Raw genomic sequence first — 26,501 nt, 5'->3', positions numbered from 1 at the left:
CTGTTAGAGGTGGTACTGGAGAAGGGGTGATCTAAGGCAATACCCAGCTCTTTACCCTCACAAGCAACACATGGCTATGGTATGGGGTAGGTTGAGCCTTGGAGACCCAATATTGTCCGAGATGCTGGGCTTTCTTGATTGACATCCTCAGAGCCATCTCCAGGTACTCAATGGCTTCTGCCTCAGGAAGAAAACAATGGAAAGACATACAGCAGATGGCTGACAGAAGTCTAAAGCGTCTGGGCTTACTGCAGTGGCTTCCTGTCCCTTCCACACTTTGCCTTGTTACTAACATTGCTCTTTCTGTAGCATGGTCACTGGATCTCCTCCCTGGGCAAGAGGGAGACATAGGTCTGTATACTCAGAGTATACAGGACAACTGGACTTACATTTTATTTCCAACCTTTGCCCTGGAAACTAACTCTTTTCTGGCTTCTTCCTAGGTTGTTAACATGTCCCTTAGTTGGCTGACCTTAGTCATAAGCAACAGGAGGTAGGGAGCATGGCACATGCCTTGGGAAATCTGACCTAGGGCCTAGGACTTTGCAGCCTCTCTTGGCCTTGGGGTTTGTCTACTGAAAATGTGATGGTGATAGTGGATCTGTCCATGGCTGATGGTGCTGAGTATGGAGGGATAGTCTGTTCCCATGAGTGTGGCTGAAATGCAGAGATAGACCGGGTCTGACAGATGCAGGGGAATATCCATGTGCTGCCACCATAGGGCACCAAGCTCTAGACCTACCTCTTCAAAGGCTTATTCAACTGTGACATAGACTTACCAGCAGCTTAGGAAATGATGGTTGCACAACAATCCCCCACCCCAGGTGTCGGGTACTAGCCTGGAAGACAGAAGGGACATCTGCAGACAGGTCCCAGAACTAGTTGTCGGGAGAAGCAGATGGGACACTGCAAAGCAAGGCTTCTCCTTTTCCCAATTGTGCTCACTCATAGGTCACTCTGCCTCCTGGGAAGAGTGAGAAGGTTGTGGGGAGAGGCTAGGGTAGTAACTCACACTGGTGCAAGTTTATGGCTTCTGTGACAGGAGGAAAGCAGCAATGGGGTGGTGGGGTCTTATAGGAAGCAACAGGAACAGCATGCTCTGCATCTGACACACAACTTTCTTCCCCATCCTTCTCTCTCCACAGCTCCCAGTGCCATGGACCACATAACTGGCTGGTCCACCTCAGCTCTATGGGTACTTTAGGAGTTTGCAATCTGCTCTCTTGAGTGGATATGATACTTTGAAGCCCAGACAGATAACAAGGACCCAGTGTTGAATGAAGCAGGTCCCTGTGCTCAGAGAGTCCACTTGGTAGTTGGGAACAGTCTCAAGACTGAAAGCAAAGGATTCTAGAGCCCTGAACACAGACTGAGAGTTCTGCAGGTGGACTCTCACGGCTCAACTCTCAGCTCTGCCACTTTCCGGCTGTGTCATCTTAGAATTGCTTAACCTCTCAGAGCTTTATGATACCATGAGGGTTTAAAAACACTGTAAGGAAAACATGTTCTTTGGGCTTCAATAGTTTCAGTTCTCTAGTCCATCATGACTGGGAGGTATGGTGGACCCCTGGTCTGATGGCAAGTCCAGGAGAGGAAGCCTGGAAATGGAGGAGGTGTTACCTTTAAAGGCCACCCTTCTAGGCAGATGTTCTCTGTAATTCAAAGGTTTCACATCCTCCCCAGCTGGAGTGTTCAAACACTCAAGCCTGTGGAGAATATTCCACACTCAAATCATAGCAGCACTTCATCGTGAGCCTCACCTCATGGGCTGTTTGGAAGAACATAGTGAGTTCGTCAAGTAGCTGGGAAGGTGGATGGCGCTTTGTCTGCATCAACCTTGTCTGCATCTATTGTTATCACAGAGCACAAAGCGGTCACACAGCTCAGCCTCAGAGGGCAGGGGAAGCTTCTTCCAGAGCAAGCATTAGTCCAAGCCTGTGGCTCCCAGCCGTGGCACCATGGGCATGTTCAGAGACACAGGCGGGGGTTGGAATGGGGCCTTGGCTAACATGTTCCATGACTTTCATCCATTCGAGGCTGCATCTGCCAAATGGGACTAAATCATCCCAGTCAAACCCAACAGTTTTTTTTTTTTAAAAGTCCTTCTTCAATTTGTTATGCTCACTAAGCTTAGTCACATAATCACCTAGTGTGCCACACTAAAACCTCCGTGGGAGCCATGTCCGTCTGGTTTCTGTGCCAAGAAAAATGCAAGCTGTTCATTGTTAAAGATATCCAGAAGAGATGATTTCTGCTTCTAACACAAAAATGACAGACATTTGAAATGTCAGACATGTAAATACCATCTTTGATCACTATACATTACCAAATATACTACAGTCTGTGAGCTAAGTGCACTGTGTTTCGGTCAAAAAATCCTGTTGTTCCTAAGCAGTCTATTTTCTTGTCAACTGTGAGTCAGGTTGTGGTCATGTTTCTCTTTCTGTGGAGGTGTTGTGCATTTTAGGACCATTTTAGGCAAGCAGAAAGGATTTTTTTTCTTTTCTTTTTTTTTTTTTTTTTGGTTTTTCAACTCGAGGTTTCTCTGTGTAGCCCTGGCTATCCTCTGTAGACCAGGCTGGCCTCAAACTCAGAAATCTGCCTGCCCCTGCCTCCCAAGTGCTGGGATTAAAGGCATGAGCCACCAGTGCCGGGCCCAGAAAGGATCTTTAAGCATGAATTATGGGTGTTTTTCTCTGCCTCTATTTTCTTGGATTTTTTTTTTTAATTTTTAAAAATTATTTTATGAGTGTTTCACCTGCATGTCTAGCCATGTGCATGCAGTTTCCACAGATGCCAGAAGGGAGCACCAGATGCCCTGGAACTGGAGTTAACTGACAGTTGTTAATGGCCACATAGTTACTGGGAACTGAGCCCAGATCCTCTGGAAGAGCAGCTGGTTCTCTTAACTGTTGAGCCATCTTTCTAGCCCCTTATCTCTTTCTTTCTTTCTTTCTTTCTTTCTTTCTTTCTTTCTTTCTTTCTTTCTTTCTTTCTTTCTTTCTTTCTTTCCTTCCTTCCTTCCTTCCTTCCTTTCTTCCTTCCTTCCTACTTTCATTCTTTCTTTCTTTCTTTCTTTCTTTCTTTCTTTCTTTCTTTCTTTCTTTTTTAAATTTAATTTTATTTGAAGTACATTTTTTACACTCCATATTCCATCCCCCTCCACCCATCCACCCTCTGACTGCTCCACATCTTACCCCTCCTCCCCACCCCACCCTGTCTCCATGTTGATGCTCCCTACCCCACCTGACCTCTAAACTTTCAGTCTCTTGAGGGTTTAAGTGCATCATCTCTGAATGAACACAGACCCGGAAGTCCTCTACTGTATGTGTGTTGGGGGCCTCATATCAGCTGTTGAATGCTGCCTGTTTGGTGGTCCAGTGTTTGAGAGATCTTGGGGGTCCAGATTAATTGAGACTGCTGGTCCTCCTACAGGGTTGCCCTTCTCCTCAGCTTCTTTCAGCCTTCCCTAATTCAACAACACAGGTCAGTTGCTTCTGTCCATTGGTTGGGTGCAAATATCTACATGTGACTCTTTCAGCTGCTTATTGAGTCTTCCAGAGTGCGGTCATGCTAGGTCCATAGCCTCAGTAATAGTGTCAGGCCTTGGGACATCCCCTTAAGCTGGATCCAGCTTTGGGCCTATCACTGGACCTTCTTTTCCTCAGGCTCCTCTCCATTTCCATCCCTGTAATTCTTTCAGACAGAAACAATTATGGGTCAGAGGTGTGACTGTGGAATGGCAACCCCAACCCTCACTTGATGTCCTGTCTTCCTGCTGCAGGTGGGCTCTATAAGTTCTCTCTCCTTCCTGTCAGGCATTATATCAAAGGTCCCTCCCTATGAGTCCTGGGAGTCTCTCACCTCCCAGGTCTCTGGTGCATTCTGGGGATCCCCCCAACTCCTATTTCCTGAGGTTGCCTGTTTACATTCTTTCTCTAGCCCCCATTTTTAAGTTACTTGTTTGTTCTTTGTCATAAACTTTAGAATTTATATATATAGTCTTGTTGAGTTGTGAATTTCAGAAGCTCCTTCTAAGAACAAAGTGGGAAATCAATATATCTAAAAGTAATCATAATAAAATAGGAAGTATGGCAATGGCTTCGTTAGTAAAGTCACTCATCGTATAAGCAGGAGAACCTGAGTTCTATCCCCAGAAACAATGTAAGAAAGCTAGGTGTGGTGGTACATACTCATAATCCCAGCACCAGGAAGTGAGGAGTGGTAATCTTCAGGACCTGCTGGCCAGCAAGTCTAGCCTAATCACTGATCTTCAAGATAGTGAGAGGCTTTGTCTCAAAACGCAAGGGAGATAGTACCTCAGAAGCAATATCTAAGTTTAACCTCTACTTTTCATATGTGTGTGCACACCTGTGCACAAGCACCTGCACACACGTGTGGGCACACATAGACACACAACAACAACAAGCACTGTATTCTTCATACTGGCCTATTCAGCAGTCAGGCTAGGGTTAATTATGTCCTCCCACCTCCCAGCAAACTTTGTGCTTGGAGGAGAAGCTAATTATCCAAACTTCTCAGAAGGTCTTTATCACTATGTGAGAGCACACACTCTCTCGCTCACCCAGCATCTTCCATCATTTCCATGACAATATGCAGCATTGTGGTGAGGGCATAATTATCATTCCAGTGCAAGGAGGAGCTCGAAGGACAGTGACACTGAGCCATAGAATAGCACAAAAGTAGAGAGTGATGGAAGGTCACTCTGTGTTCTCAGCAATAACTTTGAATCTCCTTGGGAAAGCAGGGTCTATGGCCTGGGGTAAAATACAGATCTGTAGCGAGGAACAGCCCAACATGAATGATTGCTTAAAGGATGTTCTCTTTGCATTTTGGTTGTCTCCTTTAGAACTCATCCCAGTATGCAAGTTTCTCCCTGAAACCTAGCATCGCTTCCCCAAAGGATTCTGGCAGAATGTTTAATAAGATCCCCTTTGACAGCACTGCAGTGAGTGGAGAGCATGAGGTATGGGACACACTGGCTATCGATGTGATGTTCCATGGTCCGTCATCTACCAGAATGCAAACTGAGCATCCATGGAAGGCATGTTACAGGGATCCTCTTAAGGACTTACACACGCGCACACACACACACACACACACACACACACACACACANANAGAGAGAGAGAGAGAGAGAGAGAGAGAGAGAGAGAGAGAGAGAGAGAGAGAATCAGGAGGCTCTTTTAGTTCTGCTTGGTATGAATATGTTCTCAATATTCTTGTGTTGGAGTTTTAATTCTCAGCCTTACATGGATGACATTCACAAGCTCAGCCATTGGGAAGTAATTAAAGGTTAAATGAGGCTGTGGATACAGCCTCCGTGATGGCATCACTGGCTTTATAAAAAGAGAGAGAATGACAGCTGTCAGATAGCTCTGCATTGTACAGGGTGATCTGTCACGCCTGATGTTATGAGGCCACCTCTTGAGAGATACTTGTGGATTGTCACATATGTGCTGGCTCTTCTATATACTGGCATTTAAAAATGAGTTCAAGTTTTCTCTTGCTTCAAAGACAAAAAATAAAAATTAAATTAAATTAAATACCACACGAAGATCTAAAGTCTTAAAATCACCAAGGTATTTCAGGCTCATGTTCTATAGCCAGCCGGGCCTCACTGAGTAGTTCTCCTGTTTTCTCTGAGGTTATCTAGAACAGCCTCAGGTGCACGGTAGTTCACAATGGGCTGGCCTAGATGTTAGCCAACAGTGGGGACTTGACTGTAACCCACTGGCTAGTGAATATTGGGTTAGGATCTGGCCAGAGTCCAAGAGCCAGGAGAGCAAAAATTGTCAGTTATCTTAAATACCCAGACTTGGGTGTTATAGAGCATCGCTGTGCTCACAGATTCTGGGAATGAATTTCCTAACGAGAGCAGCAGTGTGTGCAGAGGGTATGGGGATTGCCGGGGAGAAGGCTGTGTCTCCAGAACTATGGACTACAAATAGCTCGTAATTGCGTGTGTTAGTCCGCTTCCCATTGCTGTGACAAAATACCTGAGCTAATCCACTTTAAAGGAAGAAAGGTTTGTGTTGGCTCAGACTTTCAGAGACTTCAATCTGTGGCTGCAAGGTTGCCTTAATTACATAGCATCCTTCCTTTAGGCTCTACTTCCCAAAGTTCCATCACCTTCCAATCATGCCATAGGCCTGTCATTAAGCCTCCAAAACATAGGTCTTTGGGGACCCTTCCAGAAACATGCTGTAACAACATGGGGTTAAAACATGAGCTAAAACCCATGAGCATCCAGCCAGTAAAGAGGCTGTTTACCTGACAGTCTGTAGATTAATGTTGGGACTCAAACTTGCCTTAATGTAAGAAATAGATAGAGTGACCCCACAGTGCAGAGGCAGAATGGGATTGGAAAGCCTTCTGCCTCTTACCTCCCACAGCATGCTGCTATAGGCAGCATCAGCATCCCTCTGGGCCTCATTCCATCTGACTGTAAAATGGACTGTTAGCCCTGAGGACACTAGAGATGTTTCCCCCCTAACCTGTGTCCTTCTGTGTTCCTAGGTACTCCTTCCAGGATGAGGAGGACATGTTCATGGTGGTGGACCTGCTGCTGGGTGGGGACCTGCGCTACCACCTACAGCAGAATGTGCACTTCACAGAGGGGACAGTGAAGCTGTACATCTGCGAGCTGGCCCTGGCTCTGGAGTACCTGCAGAGGTACCACATCATCCACAGGTAATACTGCCAGTCGGAGACAAGGACGGTGACAGGTGGCAGGTAGCAGGTGCAGTGGGGAGTGGCAGAAAAGTGGGGACAACAAAATGCTAAAGAGCTTTGATACTGTCTTTACATTCTCGGCAGAGGGCAGATGACCATGTCTCCTGAATGGAGATGGACCACGACAGCTGTCTGTCCATTCTGTATTATTGATAGAGTACAAGGCTGGCACTCGTTCTTAGCTTCTCTATCCAAAGGTGTTTGGGATGACTTCAAATGGTGTAACTGAGCCTGGAGGAGAGATTGTGACATCAGGGGTTGTCTGGGATACTATAGAACCTAGTTTTGAGTCCTTAAACCCCTCTTGTTCCATATCAGCTCCTAGCTGGATGCATGTCAGATACCCATGTAGGAAGGCCTTCCACAGGAACGTCAAGCTAGGAATGAACAGGCTCCAGAAACATCAGATCAGCAGGAATGGAGCATTGCCCTACTTGTTCCTTGGGAGTGATGAGTCCACTCTTCCCTTCTGTCCTTTGAAGCCAATGCTGTGCTCAGTGCGGTGCTTTGTACAGGCTTCCTCTTAGGCAGTCAGCGCTGGTCTTGGGCTTTAGGAAAGTGACAGTTGTGCTCTGTGGGGCACCTTAATCAGCAGCCCCATGATGAAGTGAGTACCATAATCTTCAGGCTTGTGCCCAGCCGCACCGCAGTGAGGAAGAAGCAGCAGTTCTGGGAGGGGCTCAGGAAAGTAATGGTGGGATTCATGGTATCTTCACACGGACCACAGGGAGGAACTGGCGAGGCGGGGGGGGGGGGCGTTACATGTGGTCACCCATGGTCACACTGTGTCCTTATCATCCTCTTCTAACTTAGAAAGTTTTAGAAAAACCTGGAAAGGGCAAGGTCTTGGACTTCTTGGTCAGGAAGGCAGATTAAACACACCTTCCACCCGACCCCACAGAAACCCCACCCCTACCCTCACTCACACGCACTTCTCTACATGTTAAATGGCAGGAAGGGTTGTTGCTGTTGTTGTTGTTGTTGTTTTAAAGTTCATAACAATGGAGAAAACTGAAGGAGACCATCCCAAGGCACTAGAGAGCCAGGAAGATGTGGAGAAATGACATAAGACAACACATAACAAAAATTAAGCCTTAATTCTCAGGGAGTCAAAATTGCTAGACACTACAGAAGCCTCCAAAAGGCTCAGCCATCCCCAGAAATCCCTGTGTAGGAAGAGTGGGAAGAGTCAAAAGCGGCTAAAACAAGAGGCAGTGGCTGATAACCCCCAGGAAGGGTTGAGGAGCAGGTCATCTTGAGGTCTCACAGTGTCTCTCTCTCTCCAGGCCAGTCAGCAAACAGAAGAGGAGAGTAAATAGCACAGAAGGTTGTGCTGATGCACATGGCCCTAGCCAGGTGCCATCCTACCATACGTAGGTCACCTAGATGTCACCAAATGCTGAGAGAATTTGGCCCGTCAGCCGGATGCGGCTGGGCATTCATCCTCTAAGCAGGCAATCCCAGAGACTTCAGTGGAAATGGATTCAGGCTAGAGCAGAGACTCTGACCTCAGAGGTTTCCTGGGACACCTTAGACTCTCTCTTAGGGTCCCCACCCATCCTTATCAATTCCCAGCTGGCTCATAACAAGGAAGGAAGGACTATCAGATGTCTGGGGGAAATCTTCCCATGTTACAATCTAGACACTACATCAGATGGGAGGCAAGCAAGATGGCTGAGTAGATAAAGGTCCTGCAGCAGCTAAACTTGACAGTGGTCTCAATTCTCAGGACCCATGTGGTATAAGGAGAAAACCAACTCCCACAGGTCACACACACACACAAGAATAAATACCATTTAAAAGAAAATTAAACAATACTCAAATATGGGGGAAATTAGGAATGAACAGTAGGTCCAAAACCATCAAAATAACTATAACCAATATCCTAGAGAATAGATTTTTATCCATGTGTATTTTTTTTTTAATTCAGAAGTATTTAGTAAGGATTTTGGAATTGAGGTGGTGAGAAATTCACTTTTTAAAACTCAGTGACTAACGAGTAAGACAGTTCTTTACTCTAAGGATCACCTAGGCTCACCATTCACAGGCACTGCAGCTTCCTGCATGCTCATTTTGCATTTGATGCCTCATCAGAATTTCCTGAAAAGTGAGCTAGCCAAAATGCAGCACTCCTTTGAGGGCTGGTAGGACAACCCAGTGGGTAGGGTACCTGCTACTGGGCCTGATGACCTGAGTTCAATCACCAGGAAAAAGGAAAGAATCAACTCCTGGAAGTTCTCTCTCATTCTCTCTCTGTGTCTCTCTGTGTCTCTGTCTCTGTCTGTCTGTCTCTCTCTCACTCACACACATGCACACACACACACACCCATATGCCTGTGTATACATGCACAGACATGTAAATAGATCCTTATAAAACATGCCAGGTTCTGGGACACATAACTTTAACCCTGCTCAGGAGGCAGAAGCAGGCAAACCTCTGGGTTCACATCCCACCTGGTTAACATAGTTAAGTTCTTGACCAGCCATTTGCACAAAGTGAGACCCAGTCTCAATTATTAATGCTAATACTAGTATATAATGTTAATTCTAATAAATACTAATTAAAACCATTACTAGTACTAATTAAAACTAATACTAATATTGCTTCAATAAGAAAACAGGGATAGTGAGCGTGTCGGAAAGACAGAGAAGACACCCTTCAGATGCTCGTCTTCAGTGGGAAGGCAGCAGTGGCCTGAAGTGAACAGGCTGAAGGCAGAGCGGGTATCCGCAGCATGCAGCTCATTTGCTGCGGTTATAGTCTAAGCTGGAGAAGGCTGGGGCGGGGGTAGGGGGGCAGTGGAAGGGACTGCTGCTATGTTGTTACAAAGTCTGAGAACTGTTTGTCTCCTTCAATGTTCAAAAGAGGAGTTGGTTGAAGGAGGAGGAGATGCTGGGAGAGTTATAAGGGAAGTTGGAGGAGAAGCAGAAGGGGGAAGAGCGTGGGCACTGGAGATTATCAATGGGGAATGGTAGCTCAAGAATCTCACCATGCTGGCTTTAGAATGTGGGCCCTCTGGCTCTGGCTCTGGGGTCTGGGTGTGAGCACCCGACTTTTGGTAAAGGCTGCTGGGAGTGGGGGTGAGCTTCCCTCTGTTGGCTAGCCAGGCAGCTTTGATGGGAAGGAGAGGAATTATTTGTTTTGTCTTTTAGAGGCAGAATCTCCCTGTGTAGTCCAAGCTAGCCTTGAACTCATGATGGCCCTGCCTAAGTCTCCTGAGTGTTGACACTGCAGGCCTACACCACCACCCCTGGAACATGGAAAGAGCTCCTTCCATCCACAGCATGCAGTGTTTGGCAACTCTCGGAGCCATTCTTTGTGCTCCTTGTGTGGAGTAAATGATCTCTTTCCCAAACCGGCTCAGAGTCTCAAGGACATTGCTAGACATAGACCCTAAAGTCCCAGAATGGGACAGGAACAGGTAAGACAGAGAATAGAACAGCCCTCATGAGCTACATGAAGACCCTCACTACTACTCCCAAGAGAGAAGGGCAGCACCCACTACTTCGAGCACCCACAGGAGCTCTGCTCACACTTTAGGGAAGCCCTTAAGGACAGAAGATGAACGCAATGTTAAGTTCCCAGGTGCAGCCATTCAGTGTTAGCCCAGTACAGGTCATGAAACACAGTAGGTGTTTAGTAAGTGCACACACTCTGAGTTAATGACCTAGAGAGATCCAAGGAACCCAAATCGTTTGTTCAGGCAGGATTTGTTTTTTCTCCCTGGCAGTCTCTTCAATAAACCAAATATTAGGGTCACATCCAGTCAGTCAGTCTACATTAAATAGCACTTTGTGTGTGCCAGATAGTAAATTGAAAATGGATACCCACATAAAAGGGTGGCTTCCTCCTGGCCTGAGGCGTCCCTGAGTGCCTACTGAGGCTCAGAGTGGTCTCAGCTGGCTTAGCAGTGTTCTGCTGATGCCAGCTCACAATCCCAAAGACTTCAGACAACAGGGGTGGGGGGGAGATCTGAGGATCAAGGACACTCGTGAGAAGGGAGGGTGCTTTCAGTGTGCTTTACCTAGGTGGAAAAGAAGATGTTTGCTGGTGTGAAGCACTCCAGAGAAATGTTCTTTGAGAACCCTGAATGTGTGTGTGCTGGTGGTGGCCCAAGTCATTGCAAACCTCTGAAAAGACATTTGGCCATGTAAGAATCATGCACCTTCTACATATTCATAAGTGTTAACCATCCTTTACACGTTCATTATTTACCAGCAAATTTCACTTACCATAATGGACTCTTAAAGCTCCAGCCCTGCTTGCTTCTAATGTTTCAAGCCTAGGGCTATTTGTCATAGCACCACTTGTAATAACCAATAATTTGAAAATAACCTGAGGGGAAACATTGCCTAGTGCTGTGCACACCCTTTTAAGAGACCGTGAGATTAAGATGCTCCAGTGGGTGCTGCGTACCCTTTCTACACAATTCAGAGAAGATTATAGCATATAAATTGCATGACTATGTAAAGGAATGCCTGGCGTTTAGTAGAAAGCAGCAAGGGTGGCTTCCTGGTGTGTCAGGGTTATAGGGAGAATCTGTATGGTTTCCCTGCTTTGCCTCTTTAATGTTGAATTTCACTTTAATGAGTTGCCATCTCTCCGATGGAGCAGAGAAGAATGAGTTTTCTTACTAAGGGAGAAGCACAGTCGTTAGGCAGACAGCACGGTTGCATGTGACTACCTTGCATATTTAATGCAGGCCGCATGCTATAGTGTACATAGCTGGTCCTGAGCCCTTCAGTAAGGTCAGTGATAAACATAGGAGAATCCTCCTATTAGTGGCTCCAGCTGTCAGGGAGATCACATTGGGAGTGGACCTCATGCTGGTCAGAATGGTGGTCACTCAGCAAACATAAACTATCACTTGGCATAAAGCTATGGACAGGAAGGAGAGAGGGACAAAGGAGGAAACCCCAGTACACTGTTGATAGGAATGTAAATGAGACCAGACACTGTGGAGAACAGGGTGGAGGTGCCTCAAAGACAAAAATTAGATCTGCCATGTGGCCCAGCTATACCACACCTGGGCACACCACAAAGGTACTTAAACTCCCATGTTTATTGATACACTTTTCACGGTAGCCAAGAAATGAAATGAAGCCAGCCTATCAACAGAAGGATGGGTAGAGAAATTGTGATATATACAATAAAATTTTATTCAGGTGTAGAATAAAACTGTCACTCACAGGAAAATGATCCAACTGACTGGAAACTATCATGCAGAGTGAATAAAGCCGGACTCGGGAAGACAATTACCATAGGCTCCACTCAGATTTTATACAGACACAAAACAGCATTTATGCATGTGTAGCGTGGATGGACAAGCAAAATTACCTGGAAGAACAAAGGGAACCAGAGAGAGGGAGGAGTCAAAGGAGGAGCAGAGAATGGGGAGATAATTATGTTATGTTCAAAAAATATTCTTACAGAACCCATCCCAATATGCTATGAACAATCCTGTAGGAAGCATATACAATAATTGTATTAATCAATGATATAAGAATTAATCAACATTATATAAAGCTGCCATGACCTGTTTTTAATAACCTTAGCAGCTCCATCTCTTCTCCCTCAATTGTAGTAAAACTAGGTGGCCAAGTATGGCAGTTAAGGCCTCCTCCTTGTTATTCCCAATGATCTGTCCTTTAGTGTTATAGCAATTACAAAAAATTATATATATTATATATGTATATATAATGTATATACATATATGTGTGTATATATATATATATGAATACTATATTCATATATAGTTCTGTAGACTGTCATTTGGGATGAAGATTCTAATTATATTTCAGGGGTAACTTATTTCAAAGTGCAGGGCTGTGATTCCTTTGTTCCAGGCCAGCGTTCTGAAGATTTATGGCTTCGTGCAGACTGAGAAGTGAGATACACGAGAATCCAATTTATCCTTAGAAGGGTTGTCCCATCCCCTGGGTACAAATTGCATCTGCAATTGGGTAGAGCGTGTTTATGTTAGATAATAAATTTTCGAAATAGGGCAGGTCTCAACTTGATGACAAAGGACATGGGGTGAAATCTGGGGACAGAGAACAGATCTCTGCAAAAGCCCAATGAATCAGAGGCTAATTCACAGAAGTTCCAAAGGAAGACAGAGAACGAGGTGGCAGCAAAGCGGGTCAGCGTTTTCTGAAATGTCAGCATATTGGGAGAACACGAACGTTTTAAAAGCATTATTTCTGTGATTGCCCCATGGCTGAGGCCTTTGCTGAGTGGAGTGGAACAGTCTGCATCTCACCCAGATACTCAACACTCCATGATGGGAAAATCCCAAAGCTTGGGTGTTAAGACAGAAACAATTAGACCCCAACCCCCAACAGATGTCCTCTTGGAAAAAAATAAAGCTTTGAAGGGATAATTCCACAGAATAATAACCATACTGAAGTTCTTCCCACCACCTTGTAAGACATACATGTCTGTATGTGCGCATATATATATGCTAGTGGTTGTATGTATATATACAAATACTACACTTTGATACAGCCTCTCACACCTCCATGCTAGAAGTGGGGGAAATGCAATGATGAGGTGGATATGGATCAGAAGAGATGAGGGGAAAAGAACACTGCGTTCCTGGCAGTCTAAGACGTGGGCTGTTAGGCATGTAGACCACTTGCCTGGGATGGTAGAAAAACCAGCCTTGGAACTACGAGAAACTATGACTGGTGCAGTTGGTAGCAGATGTTTTCCAGTGGGAAGACATGGTCCAATACTGGGTTCACAGGTCATGTACAGATGAATATTTTACTTGGACTTACTTCAAGCCACCTTGTGCAGAACCTGAGCCTCAAGGTCACCAAGTGTGGGTTTCACTTGTAACAACTGTCACAGGGGTTGTAGAAGTCATTTCCCAAATAAGGTGAAGACTAAGATGAGGGAAAGAGAAGCTGGTAACTCCTCTCATGGTTAGAGCTTGGTGAGTCCTGTGGTGGAGCCTGGCATTGTCTCTCTGTGCTGGACCTGGCCTCCCGCGCAGTGCAGGAGAGGTTGAGGTGTTCGTACACTTAACCTCACCAGTCATCTCTTTGTCCAGCCATAAATCCACTCATTTATCTCTCCTCCTGCCCATCCATCCATCCCACCCGAGTATCAGTCCATCCATGCATCCCCTGATGCCTCCATCCAATTACCCTTCTTTTCCAGATCGGCTGGTAAATAAAGAGGGGAACAACCCAGATAGGTATGCAATGTCCACCTTGTCATCCACACACATGAACATACACGTCCACCCAACCATTCATGAGAACACACACACACACAAAGAATATGGGTTTGCCCTGCTTAGTCCTGTGATTGTCTCTAGTATGGGACTAAGAATCCAGGTTCTTGGCCGTGTGTCTCTTTGGAGATTCAAGGCAAATGCTGTACTTGAGTTGCACACTGGACCTGGGCACTAGAACCATGGCCATAATTGCCTGCAAAACTTACCGTTAGGTTTTGAGGCTAAGACAGAATGATGTGCTTGCCAAGATTATGCAGCAGATGTCTCAGTAGCACTCTTCTGTCTGGCAAAGAATTCTGGGAGTAGAAGCAGTCCCAAGCCTCTCTATTGTGACTTATCCCTTTGTCTCAATATTAATTGATGCGCTTGCTAATTGTGCCACATGTTAGCTGCAGGTTTAGCTGGGTTAGATCTGTTCCTTTGAAGTGTTCGTCCTGTTATTTTAACGTAGAATTCAATTTTCATAACTAATTAGATAATTGTCCTTACGACAGAGCCAAACTGCCTCTTGGTATATTCACATTCAATGAGACATTTCCCGAGAATATCTCCCCTCCTTTCTCTATGCCCATGGAGCAAGGAGGGGTGTTCTCTCTCTCTGTCTCTCTGTCTCTGTCTCTGTCTCTGTCTCTCTCTCTCTGTGTATGTGCCTCTCTCTCTACCTCTCTGTCTCTGTCTCTGTCTCTCTCTCTCTTTCTCTCACACATACACACACACACACACAGAGAGAGAGAGAGAGAGAGAGAGAGAGAGAGAGAGAGAGAGACTTACTCAAAATGAATTCCTGTGTATTTCAGACAGACACCACCAACTCCCACCTGAGTGGGCTGAGCCCATGGAAGCCTTGTAGGACCACAGTGAATGCAAAGGGGTTTCTCAAAACACCCAGAGGAAGAGGGCAAGAAACCACAGGAAGCATGAAAACAGGTCCCAGCCAGTACCACCGTGCACCGTTAAGTCTTCTTGTCTTGAATGCCCTCTCAGCAATGTCAGTCAATTCTTCTTAGAAAGCAAAACACAGATTTCTATCAGGAAGTCTCCCCACACAATGTCATCCCCTCTCCCCTCTGTGCCTCTACTGAGCTCTGCATACATCTAGAAAGTTCCATATTTACACATCAGACTGCTACCTCCCACCACAGTTTGAGGTATTTGTGCACTCTACTTTGCCATCATTAAACATTGCCTGGTACACAGTAAGTTCTAGATATTTCTAGAAATGAGCTAATTGGGGCAGTAAGAACCTCTGGCTTTTCTCTAAGTGGAACTCAGAGTGCCAATTACTTGCATTTTAGGATTCCTTGGCATTTCCCCACTCCTTGTGTTCCCCTTCATGGTTAAGAAGCCCCACACCCACTGTTCCATAGCAGGAAGGGACAGGAGCTGTTGGGCTGAAGAGATGTCTGTGTGTGAAAACCCTCAGCTCAAAGCCTGAATATGCATGTTCCGGCTGCGAGCAGCAGTCGGTGGAATTTATCAACATTTCTTGTGGCAGATTGGAAAGTTAAGAGGAGCTTATCGTCTCTGTGACTATATTACTCATTTTCCAAAAGGGACTGATTAGTGAGTCAGTGGAATCTGAGTGTGTGTGCCCATCTCTGGGGTGAGCTGCTGAGACTCAAACTGCTGAGGATGGGGACTTTCCAGGGCAGCCCAAGAGGAAGCTAGTTTAGGAGCTGACTCAGGACTACGCCCTCATTAACTTGTTTGCAGAAACATGGGAAGGCAATGTCTGTGGGCAGATTTTTGATGTGTCCCCCTGCCTGGGTTTGTTTCTGTGAGATGTGCATACAGGTGCTCGGGGATGCCTTTATCAAGCGCTTGACACACAAGCATGAGGACCAGAGATCAGATCCTCAGAAGCTACTACAAAAGCAGGCATTGCCTATAATGCCAACACTGGGGAAAGGAGGACCCATGGGACTCACTGGTCAGTCATCGCTGCCCAGTCAGTGAACTTCAGGGTCAGTGAGAGACATTGTCTCAAATAGATGAGTGACTAAGGAAAATGCCCAACGTCAGCCTCACACCTCCACACATGTCCACAGATGTACCTGTGCATACCCACACAGATGAACACACACATGCACACACCTGATGCATGTTCATAGACCACATTCATTTTAAAAGAACCTGAGTCACCTCTCAGTGGAAAGCAAGTGTGACACTAGGAAACTTCTAGTCCTCCTCTGCAGGGACCAGGTCTGATGAGCCGCACTCCAGCCCTCCTCACTGTGGAAACCCACCTCGATCCCTTCCATCCTGCTCTCCTTCCCTTAACTAACCCCAGAGTTTCTGTGAAGATTAATAAGAGAAAGGACACAGGTGCTGAGATGCAGGTGTGTCCCAGCACAGCTCAGCCCATCTGTTCCCTCCTCTTGCGCTTACCATCTTGGAGAGTGGCAAGAAGAGTAAGATATTCATCAATGGGCTTAGAGCGGGGCCCGGTCACTTGTTCTCCGTGTTACAGGAGCAAGCCTATTGATCTCTTGGGCTCTTGTTTTCTTCCTTGTAGAGTGAGCATATGGCACATCCCAGGTGACAGACCATGAGGTGAGATGACACATGAAGGTAGACAGTGCCTTTGACTACCAAAACATGTTGGTATGAAAAGAAACATGTGTGGTCAAGTCACTCAGCCCCATGTGGCAGCTGCAGTTGTAGTTGCTGTATCTGGTCTCCCATGGCCTCTATGATGGCTTGTAATGAGCAGGAACACTTGGCACTTTGTGCAGATGACACGGGTCTACCTTCTGACCTTGCCTTTGCTTAAGCCTAAGCCAGGTTCCTTGTCTGTGAGATTTGAAGAGCAAATGTGATTCCACTGTGTTATTTTTGGCCCTGAGGGTCGCTTCAAATCTCATGCTCACCACATCCCAAGGTTCTATGAGTATGACCCTCATCCTGCCAGACCTGCCCATCCAAACCTCTCCTGTGTGTATCTGTGTACATTGTGGACCTGGGAGCTGAACTGATAGAGTGCAGAAGAGCTGACTGGGAGAGCTTAAATCCACAGTTCTCTGAGCCAGCATCCCATGATTCCCTCTCACACTACATCTAGATTTTACTTTCAGAAGAAAAATAAGTCACCCTTCTTCTCTGGGAGCACTCCTGTTTTCTCTAGGGATGAAGCAGAAATAAAAATGTCACACACAGCTCTGGTGAGACTGTGGAGATAACTCCATCCATGTGGGATGAGCGGCTATTTACTCTCAAGATCAGAACAGGCCACAGGCAACTCAAGAAGAGTGTTTTGTATGGATTTTGATTTGACAAAAGGAAGGGTAAAGATGCCAAGACTGTGTATCCTCCAAGGGCAAAACTGAAACAAGAGGCGGGGGTGGGGGCAGAGTGACGAGGAAACTGGCTTCAGAGATGAAGAATCTAGAGACGTCATCCATCTGGTTGGCCAACACCCCCACACCCTACATAGCACCCCATCTCAACAGAGGCTGGGGGATCTTACAGGGAGAAGGTGGGAAGGGATGACCTGGGCAGAGTATGTGACAGCTTATGCAAGCCCAGTGTTGACACATGGCTTAAAGCAACATGGTGCAGCTACAGAACTTGACTGGCTACCAGCCAACTTTTAAGTAGGAAATGTGACCTTGGCTAATGTGTTACGTAATCTGGGCCACTGAGACATGCAAATCAAATAGCTTCTATTTTCATGCCCCTTGTGCCCTGGTGACTATGTTGCCATCTTGGTTTAGTAGTTCCCTGGGGATGGAATACAGCAGGAATACAGTCTGCCCTCTCCAGAACTCATATTGAAGTTTAGAACCTAATGTAACAAGGTTGAGGAATGATAGATCTTGTACATTTTGGGGACTTGAGGGCTCCTTTGTGTGAAAGAATTAGTGTCACTGTCTCAGAACTGGGTTGATTGTCATAGGGTAAGTCCCACTCTTGTGGGACTGAGCAGGTTCCCAGCAGATTGGGATGTCACAGAACAAAACTGCATCTTTTGCCTGTCTACTATCCTCCATGTTGTGATGAAGCAGGAGGCCCTCACCACGTGTGGCTACCTGATTCTGGATTTGCAACTTCCAGAACCCTGGGTAAAACAATCTTCTCTCCTAAATAAACCACCCAGTTTCAGGTATCCCGTTACAGCAATGACTTAAGACAGGAGATTTTGATAATTACAAACCCAGTCTATTCTACTTTAAATGCAAAGACTTTTAAGATTCAGAGCACTCCCCACTTGAAGTGTGGGACAGCCCATGGGTGAGAACTATTTGTGTTCCCAGTCATGGAAGAAAATATTCAGGCAGAGAGGGATGGCAGCATCTTCAAATAGACTACATATCTGGCCAGTTGTGGTAGCTGATGGTCTAACCTGTCACCAGACACAAGAGTTCATAGAAAATCCAGCGGGAACACTGTGTAGTTCTTTCTCTTTCTACTGTTTTCGATTCTAAAGGCAGTCCAATACTTGCTGTTGGTACACACTTGTAGAAAGGGCACTGGCTCAACTGAGAGGTGTCAAATGCCCATGCAAGATTTTCCCACCCCTGCACTGCGTTGTACTGAGATGGAGATAGGACCCTCCCTACTCCTTCAGCCTGCTGCCCTTCCCAAGGTCTATTGAATTGAACTACAGCAAGGCACATGGCAGCTAGAACCAATGATTCACAACCTGACCCTGTCTTAGCTATGACCATGGAACTATCACCAGCCATGAATTATGCACAGAACCATCATAGAAAAACTCTAGAACTTTCTTGGCCCCATGCTGTCTCTTCCTAACTTTACTTCTTGCTACTTGGATTGAGATATGTGATAATGTGGTGCATCCATCCCCATGCTAGAGAATATGGAAACATGCTGAGAATGCACAGTGCATCTGTCCACACACACCACAATGCCTAGATGCTCCTCCATCTTTGAAAGAGCAGACCCTAGATGATTACAAATATCTGCTTTAGCCACTGCTGTCTCAGGGGCCAAACCTAATGCATGCCCATCCACCTGTATCTCCCATTCTTGTTTTTACTTTGGCTGTTTAGAACATCAGAGGGCAGACAGCAGACATGTCACCAGAATGTCATGCATCTGCTCTACCAGGTAGCTCTCACATGGCTTCAGAAGGCTTCCCTTCCATCCTCCACACCAATGAGTCAAAACTTGTTAACCTTGCTGTGGGTTCTCATTATCTATTAATAAGAGTATGGAGCAAGGATGTAGACCAATTGTGCCACAGGTCAGTCTGATCTGGGTAATTCAATTCTTCAGTCAACATTTCCTCTTCTCATGGGACTCCAAGTTATGCCAAGTTGACCAGGACACTGACCTATCATGGTCAACATTTTTAAGCCAAGGATCTGTCTAAGATGAAGTGGAGTTAATAAGACAGCTCAGAAGGACCTGTCTTAGGTCTAGTCATGGAGAGTCTATGTGCCTTGTGTCTGCTCCCTTCCATGATCCCTCTGATGTTGGTGGGAAGATGACATAAAACCAAATGGACTAGGTAGTAAGAGGAAGGTCCAGGATGGACAATGTAGGCTCACTGGGCATGGCAGCATGAAATAGCCATGTTACTGATGAATCAATGAATGATTACGAATAAGAGTATGCTCATCAAACTTTATTTACACAAATAAATCTGATCCCAGAACATAGTTGCTGAACTCTGCTGAGAGATGTTTCTAGCACTTTAGAAAGTCAGCACAGGGACTTCAGAGAGCCTGTGCCCTACCTTCCCCAACCTTCTTGCTAACATTTACTGTATAAGCCCATTGGTGGTTTGTATAGCTTAAGCCAATTTTCAGAACTATTTGGAATAGAGGCAAAAGTCAGCACAAATGTTTTCAGGTAAATTATCTTTATGAACCTTACAGTTCTTGGTTCATGGAACTTATACAGCAGAGCCAACCCCATGCATAGAATATGGTACCAGGGCTTTCATTTGGAGAATGGGAGAGAAAGGACCCACAAGTAGGACAGCCAGAGAATAGGTGGTGTGAAGGACAAAGGTTGGACATGAGTTTTAATGGCCTCTGAACTGTTTAGTAAGAACAAGACTTCCTGGGGATCCATCCCATAAACAACCACCAAACCCAGACACTATTGTGGATGCCAACAAGAGCTTGATGACAGGAGCCTGATATGGCTGTCTCCTGAGAGGCTCTGCCAGGGCCTGATAAATAGAGAAGTGGATGCTCAGAGCCATCCATTGGACTGAGCACAGGGTCCCCAATGAAGGAGCTAGAGGAAGGACCCAAGGTGCTGAAGGGGTTTGCAGCCCCATAAGAGGAACATTAATATGAACTAACCAGTCCCTACAGAGGACCCTTGGTCTTGTGAAGGTTCTATGCCCCAGTATAGGGGAATGTCAGGGCCAGGAAGCAGGAGTGGGTAGGTTGGTGAGTGGGGAGGGGATGGGGGTTTTCAGAGGGGAAACTAGGGAAGGGGATAACATTTGAAATGTAAATAAAGAAAATCTCAATAATAAAAAAGACAAACAAACAAACAAACAAACAAAAAGACTTCATCAAGTATGCCATGGTCCATATCCTAGTTTTGTTCTGTTGCTGTGATAAAATGCCATGACCAGAAGCAACTTGCAGAGGGAAGAATTTATTTGGCTTACACTTCCAGGTTATATTCCCTCACTGAGGGAAATAAGGACAAGAACTTGAGTAGGAACTCAAAGAAGAACCCATGGAGAAATGATGCTTGTGGATCAAGAACCCATGGAGAAATGATGCTTGTGGCTCGTGCTTGCAGAACTTTTCTGAACAGCCCAGGGCCCCCTTGCCTAGGACTGGTGCCGCCCATGGAGGGCTGGGCCCTTCTACATCAGTTAGCAATCAAAACAACCCCCCACAGACATGTTCATGGGACAATCTGAACAACTGGCATTTCCTCTTCCAGGTTGACTCTAAGCAGGGCTGTTAACAGGGCTCACTGGGGCATTCTGGCACTCTCCTGGTCCTGTCTTCATCTAGTTAAGGCATGGGTTGGTTATTTTTGCCAAAGATGATCCCTCTTTCTTCAGGAGCCCTGCAGTATTCAGTACCTCAGGACTCCTGGTCCCTCCCTGCCCCTTGCTCTTTCTTACTTATGAGATATAGTCATTGCTATTTGAACTGCCATCATCCAAAGAAAAGTGTCATTAATATTTCATCTTACATGGGACTCAAAGCTTCCAAATGTTTGGATAGGAGATGATGGCTGTACTCCCGTCTTTTCTGGCTCAGTGAGCTGTTTAATAAGATTTCAGCTTCATCGCTGCCCTTACAATCATGACTATACCCACATGCATTGAGCCAAAGGCCCCAGCATGAGGAAGGGGAGTCTCTCGGACTAAAGTCCCCCCACTTCTCCTCTGTACCACCAATTCACAACTAGATTGATTTATGCAATGGGTTTTTTGCTAGCAGTGGAGATCACTTTAAAAAGCCTACAGACCTAGGAAAGTTTTTGGATTGGTATGACCACAGCCAAGACTCTAAGAAGCAGAAGACACAGAGCTTGGTAGGGAGCCTCATCTAGTCCACACCTGAGGTTAGAAAAGATTGTCCTTTTTTTGTTGTTTGTTTGTTTTGTTTGTTTTTTTTTTGAACTATAAATCAATCATCTCACTCACATAATTGAAAGCCATGACTGTAGTCAGCCTGGAGCTCAGACAGGCTTTCCAGCGTAGATGAAACTTTAGAGCCCTGGTTCTCCTGTGGGGAGGCAGCCCTGATGGTAAAGAAAGAAGAGGAAGCCCAGCTTTTGACCATTCATATGCATACATAGCCTGTGGATCTGTGTTAGTCAGGCCCTGCGATAACCCTAAACAGGCCTGGAGGTGATGTCTGTGTCTCCATTGGGAATCTCCCTTTTCCTTCCTTCCATGTTTATCAGTTGCCCAACTCCACCCGGACATCTCCCAGGCACACACAATATACCATGCCCAGCATCAACACCGCCATTCTTCCTTTCTCTGGCTGGGTCTCATTCAAGCTCTATCTCTGAGAAGGGAGCACCATCAAGTGGTTTCCAGGACTTGAACTATCATGGCTGTGAACGTTCTTGACTTCTTCTATCTGGTGGGGCCTCTGATATCTACCATATCCTTCCCAACCAGTATCCCCCTTGAACCTGGTTATGTTCTTCTCCCTCCACATAATGGTCATCTTTCTGCAAGTATTTAGATCTGTATGAATTCTTCCTGGTCCCATGTCATGATTACCAAGTGGACTCAGTCCCCATGATGTCTGACCTATTTTCAGTGGCTCAGTGACTGTCTTAGCTAGGGTTTTTATTGCTATGAAGAGACACCATGACCATGACAACTCATATAAAGGAGAACATTTAATTGCTGCTGGTTTACAGTTCAGAGATTTAGTCCATTATCATCATGATAGGAAGCATGGTGGCATGCAGGCAGACATGGTCCTGTAGAGGTAGTTCTACATCCGTATCAATAGACAGTAGGAAGAGATAATGACACTGGGCCTGGTTTGAGAATCTGAAACCTCAAAGCCTGGGACACAATTCCTTCATGGTCACGCCTCTAATAATGCCACTTCCTGAGTCCATGGGGCCATTTTCATTCAAACTACCACAGTGATCATATTGTATTCTTCTCAAATTATCATCTGTCTGAGACCTCAAACTATTACCTCATATAGAAATACATCTTTGCTGATGTAATTCAGATGGAGAGTAAACAAGGTCATGCTAGATAAGGCAAGGCCAGACTCCAGTGAATGGGACCTTAAGAAAGAGAAAAGGAAACAGCAGAACAGAGAAGGAAGAAGGTGCTGTGAAAAGGGTGTTGCCACAAGCCTCAGAGCTCTGGGGGCCATCCAAAACTAATTGAGGCAGGAAGGACTCACTCTTAGAGTCCTCAATAGAAGCATAGGCCTGCAGACACCGGAGACTGAACTCCAGCCATCAGAAACTAAGAGAATAAAGGTCCTCTCTTAAAGCCACCCAATGTGGTGACTTGTTGCAGAAACCCCACAGATTCTCTACTAAAATTCTTGTCATATTTGCATATTTCCCGGAACTGATTACTTAATAGTCTCTGTTAGTCTTAATATTTTTGCTATGACAAATTAGTTCTAAAAATGCAGTCAGTCTGTTCTTTAGAAAAGTGGCAGCTATGTTTGTTATGAATACCATATGCTTGTTTTAGTTTGTTCAGGCTGCTATACCTTGGACTAGATAGTTTATAAACAAGAGAAATGCAGTGCTCACAGTTCTTGAGCCTGGGGAGGTCAAGGTCAAGGTCAAGAGAATCAATATTTTCCTATAGATTGTTTGTCTCTGTGTCTTCACCAAGAGAAAAGGCTCCATCGAACTCTTTAGGAGAGTTACTAATTTCTCAGTAAAGGGAGTCCACAGGTCCTAATCACACGCACCACCCTGCACCTCATCTTACTGCATTGGGAATTAGGTGTTTTTTTTTTAATGTGACTAGGGGATATTAGTATTCAGACCAAAGACATATATCAGGTCAAATCAAAATAGTATTAGTCAGGCTGGCAAGATGGCTTAGTGGGTATAGGTGCTTGCCATTAAGTCTGACAACCTGAGTTGGGTTCCTGCATGTAGAAGAAGACAGAGTTGTTACAAGCTGTCCTCTGTACTCCACACATCACACACACACACACACACACACACACACACACACACACACACTGTAATAAAAATGAAACATGGCAGTAGTCATTGATAGATAGCATCACTTACCAGTTGAGCTGCTCCTTTGCTTGGTTAGAAGGAAAGACTGACAAGTGTCTGAGGTCAAAGTGGTCAATGCCTGAATCAATGGCGCTGCCTCCTCCATCTAATTAGGATGGAATTTGAACTTCTAGAGGCTAACTTTTCCTCAAACATGGCCCAAGGGAGGTGGGTGTGCTCTCCTGAGGTCATCACCAAATCTGCTGGCCTCCACAATCCTCCATGAAACTTGGGGTTATCAGCCACTTCACACCCATGCCTGGCTTGGTCCAGTTACTTCTCCCAGTCTCTCTACTTACAAAGCCGGGTGGGACTCACCTGTCTCTTCTCCCATTATGAGACATCAAGCCAGGACTTGCTATTTTTGGCACTAGGCCACTGAGCTGCATCTCCAGCCCCCATTGTAATTTTTATTTTGAGACACAGTCTCACCAAATTATCCAGGATGACCTTGAACTTATAATTTCCCTTTCTCAACTTCCCCAGTAAGCTGTATTATGGACCTGTGTCACCACATCCACCCACCCAGCACTCTCTGGTCTTTCTAAAGCATTAGCTTTGTCATGGGACACTCATGTCCAACCAATGTGCCTTTCCGCACAGGGTTTCCTGGCAGCTCCACTAACTCCCACTTGCCTATGGAGGCAGACACCATGATTAGCCCACTTTATAGATGAAGAAACAGAAGCATGGAAAGACGATGAGACCTAGGGCTGGTTGGTTTTAGGTAGAATTCAAAGGTGACTCCCAACACTGAACATCCAAGACTGCAACTCTCATACATGCCAGCCGCATGTCCTCGTGGATAAAACTGACAGCATCTGGGGCCTAAAAATAGCAATCCTTATGGTATCAGTTCAAATTAAGAGTGTCACACAGGCTCTGTTTGCAAGCCAAGGCTCCCTAGGGCAGAAAGCCCCCTTTTGTGGTACCACTCTGAATCCTGTGGTCAGCCATGGACAGGTGGGGGTTTTGGAGTTGTCTGTATGCTGTCTTTCTCCTGAGCTGGCAATCTGTTTCTCTATCACCAATGTGGATTCACGCATGAGCCATGAGGTAAATGCCTCCTCCTCCTTCTTGCCAGTCAAACTGAGTGCCCCTGGCCCTGAGTCCAAGGGCCTCAAAAGCCAAATCACAGCTTCCAAAGAAAGCAGGCTGGCCACCACACCCCTGTGATTTAATGAGAAGCTTGTATTACATCATAATACAACAAAAGTGCATGAGGAGGCTGAGCAAGCTTTGGCTTGGGTCTCCTGAGCTCTAAGGAGACCACCCTCCTCACCTCATGTCAAGACTTCCAAATCCTTTCAACATGAGATGGGGGGTGAGGGATGTTCAAATCATAACATCCTGTGAGTAGAGCAGGCTTATCACTTCCTGTTGGGCCTAGAAGACAATGCAGGTCTGTCTTGCCTACAGAATGGAAGGTGGTGACTAGCCTGGAAAGCTGAAGCCCCTGATGCTGCTAACCCACAGCCACCTGGGGATTAGCCTAGGGAAAGGAGCGATCCGTGCATATTTGAGCCTAGCCCTCCCAGGTAAAGGTACAGCAAACTGAAGGCCACTGGTGAAACTGCTCAGCTCTGATTCACCCCAGGCTGGGACAGATGGAGGCAGATGCAGAGAGACAGATCCAGGTCACCAGGACTAGGAGGTGTGTAGTGGGTTCTGTAAGTTTGCCCATGTCTGATATAATAATTCCAGGTAGGAAAGACAATATATATCATGGCCCCACAGGAAAAATTCCTTCTGCCTAGTATTCCTACATCTTCATTCCTGTTTAGATAAACAACATCCTGCCAGGGTATTGCAGCTCAGCCACCTGCCTCACTGCCTTGCCTTGGAGCCTCATACTGTATTGGATACCCGAGATCAGTAGTAACCACACAGTCTAGGTGCAGACATGTGCATTCTTCTAGGTTTGCAGAGTTTCAATCATACGCAACACTGCTCAGAACTCTCTTCCCTAAGTGGCACATGACATTCCTGGTTTCTTCAGCAGGTGAATAACAAGAAAGGTTTGAGTGGAGGGTGGCTGCTGTATTGTGATGACACACAGGATGCCAGAGGCAACACTGCTCTGCGGGGCAAGAAAGGGAACCTGTTGTTCAACTGGCTGTGAACTAATGAGGGAAAGGGGGAGGGGATGAAGGGTGACTGACTGCATTTGCTGAGCAGAGAGAGAGAGAGAGAGAGAGAGAGAGAGAGAGAGATGGGGGTGAGGAAGCTGGTTCTAAATGGGTCTTGGTTCTAATGGGGAGATCAGGAAAGAGTTAAAAGTTAGGAAGAGATAAACTAGACCTCAGCCATGGAATCTGAGCTAGGGGAGAGTTGGGAATGAGGTCACAGTGGACAGGATTGAAGGAGAAGGCCACGGGTTGCAGAGCCAGTGTGAATAGAGATTGGCACTGAGCATTCTGGACTGAAGTGGTCTGTGCCTGAGTGTGAAACCTTTCTATTAATCACAGCTCCAGCTGTCTAACAGTGGTTGTAAGGCCCCTGGCAAAGACCCACCCACCCACTTCCCACTGTCGCTTGCCTGCTGCTGTACAGGCTTCCTCCTGAAGAGCTCTGGGTCTGGTGTAGCAGGCTGACTCAAACACAGATCACTTCAGTTCAGTATGTTCAGTACAAATAGAAATAAGCAACCTGACCTTGGGATGGAGATCTATGGAAACTCCGGGATTCAGTGATGCCCAAGCTCACAGCAAAGTGCCTCCCTCTCTATGCCTAGAGAGACAAACACGTGTCTTCCTCATCCATGAGGGCAGTCATTGGTCCTAGTACATTCTTGGATTAATTTGCACATTCTGA

General features: G+C 45.9%; 1 protein-coding gene across 4 annotated transcripts in view; it reads left to right on the top strand.

Moving 5' to 3' along the window:
• Stk32b (serine/threonine kinase 32B) overlaps window positions 1–26,501 on the top strand; it is a 241,579-nt gene that overhangs the window by 158,374 nt on the left and 56,704 nt on the right. For all 4 annotated transcript variants that reach the window (XM_021163035.1, XM_029476968.1, XM_029476966.1 and 1 more), the window contains one exon: window positions 6,541–6,714. In XM_021163035.1, the coding sequence (XP_021018694.1) occupies window positions 6,541–6,714 (174 nt within the window). The remainder of the gene's footprint in view (window positions 1–6,540; window positions 6,715–26,501) is intronic.

The sequence above is a fragment of the Mus caroli genome, chromosome 5, assembly GCF_900094665.2.
Source record: "Mus caroli chromosome 5, CAROLI_EIJ_v1.1, whole genome shotgun sequence".
Classification (NCBI taxonomy): domain Eukaryota; kingdom Metazoa; phylum Chordata; class Mammalia; order Rodentia; family Muridae; genus Mus; species Mus caroli.
The sequence above is the reverse complement of the archived record's forward strand: the minus strand, read 5'-3'. Positions and strand labels throughout refer to the sequence as shown.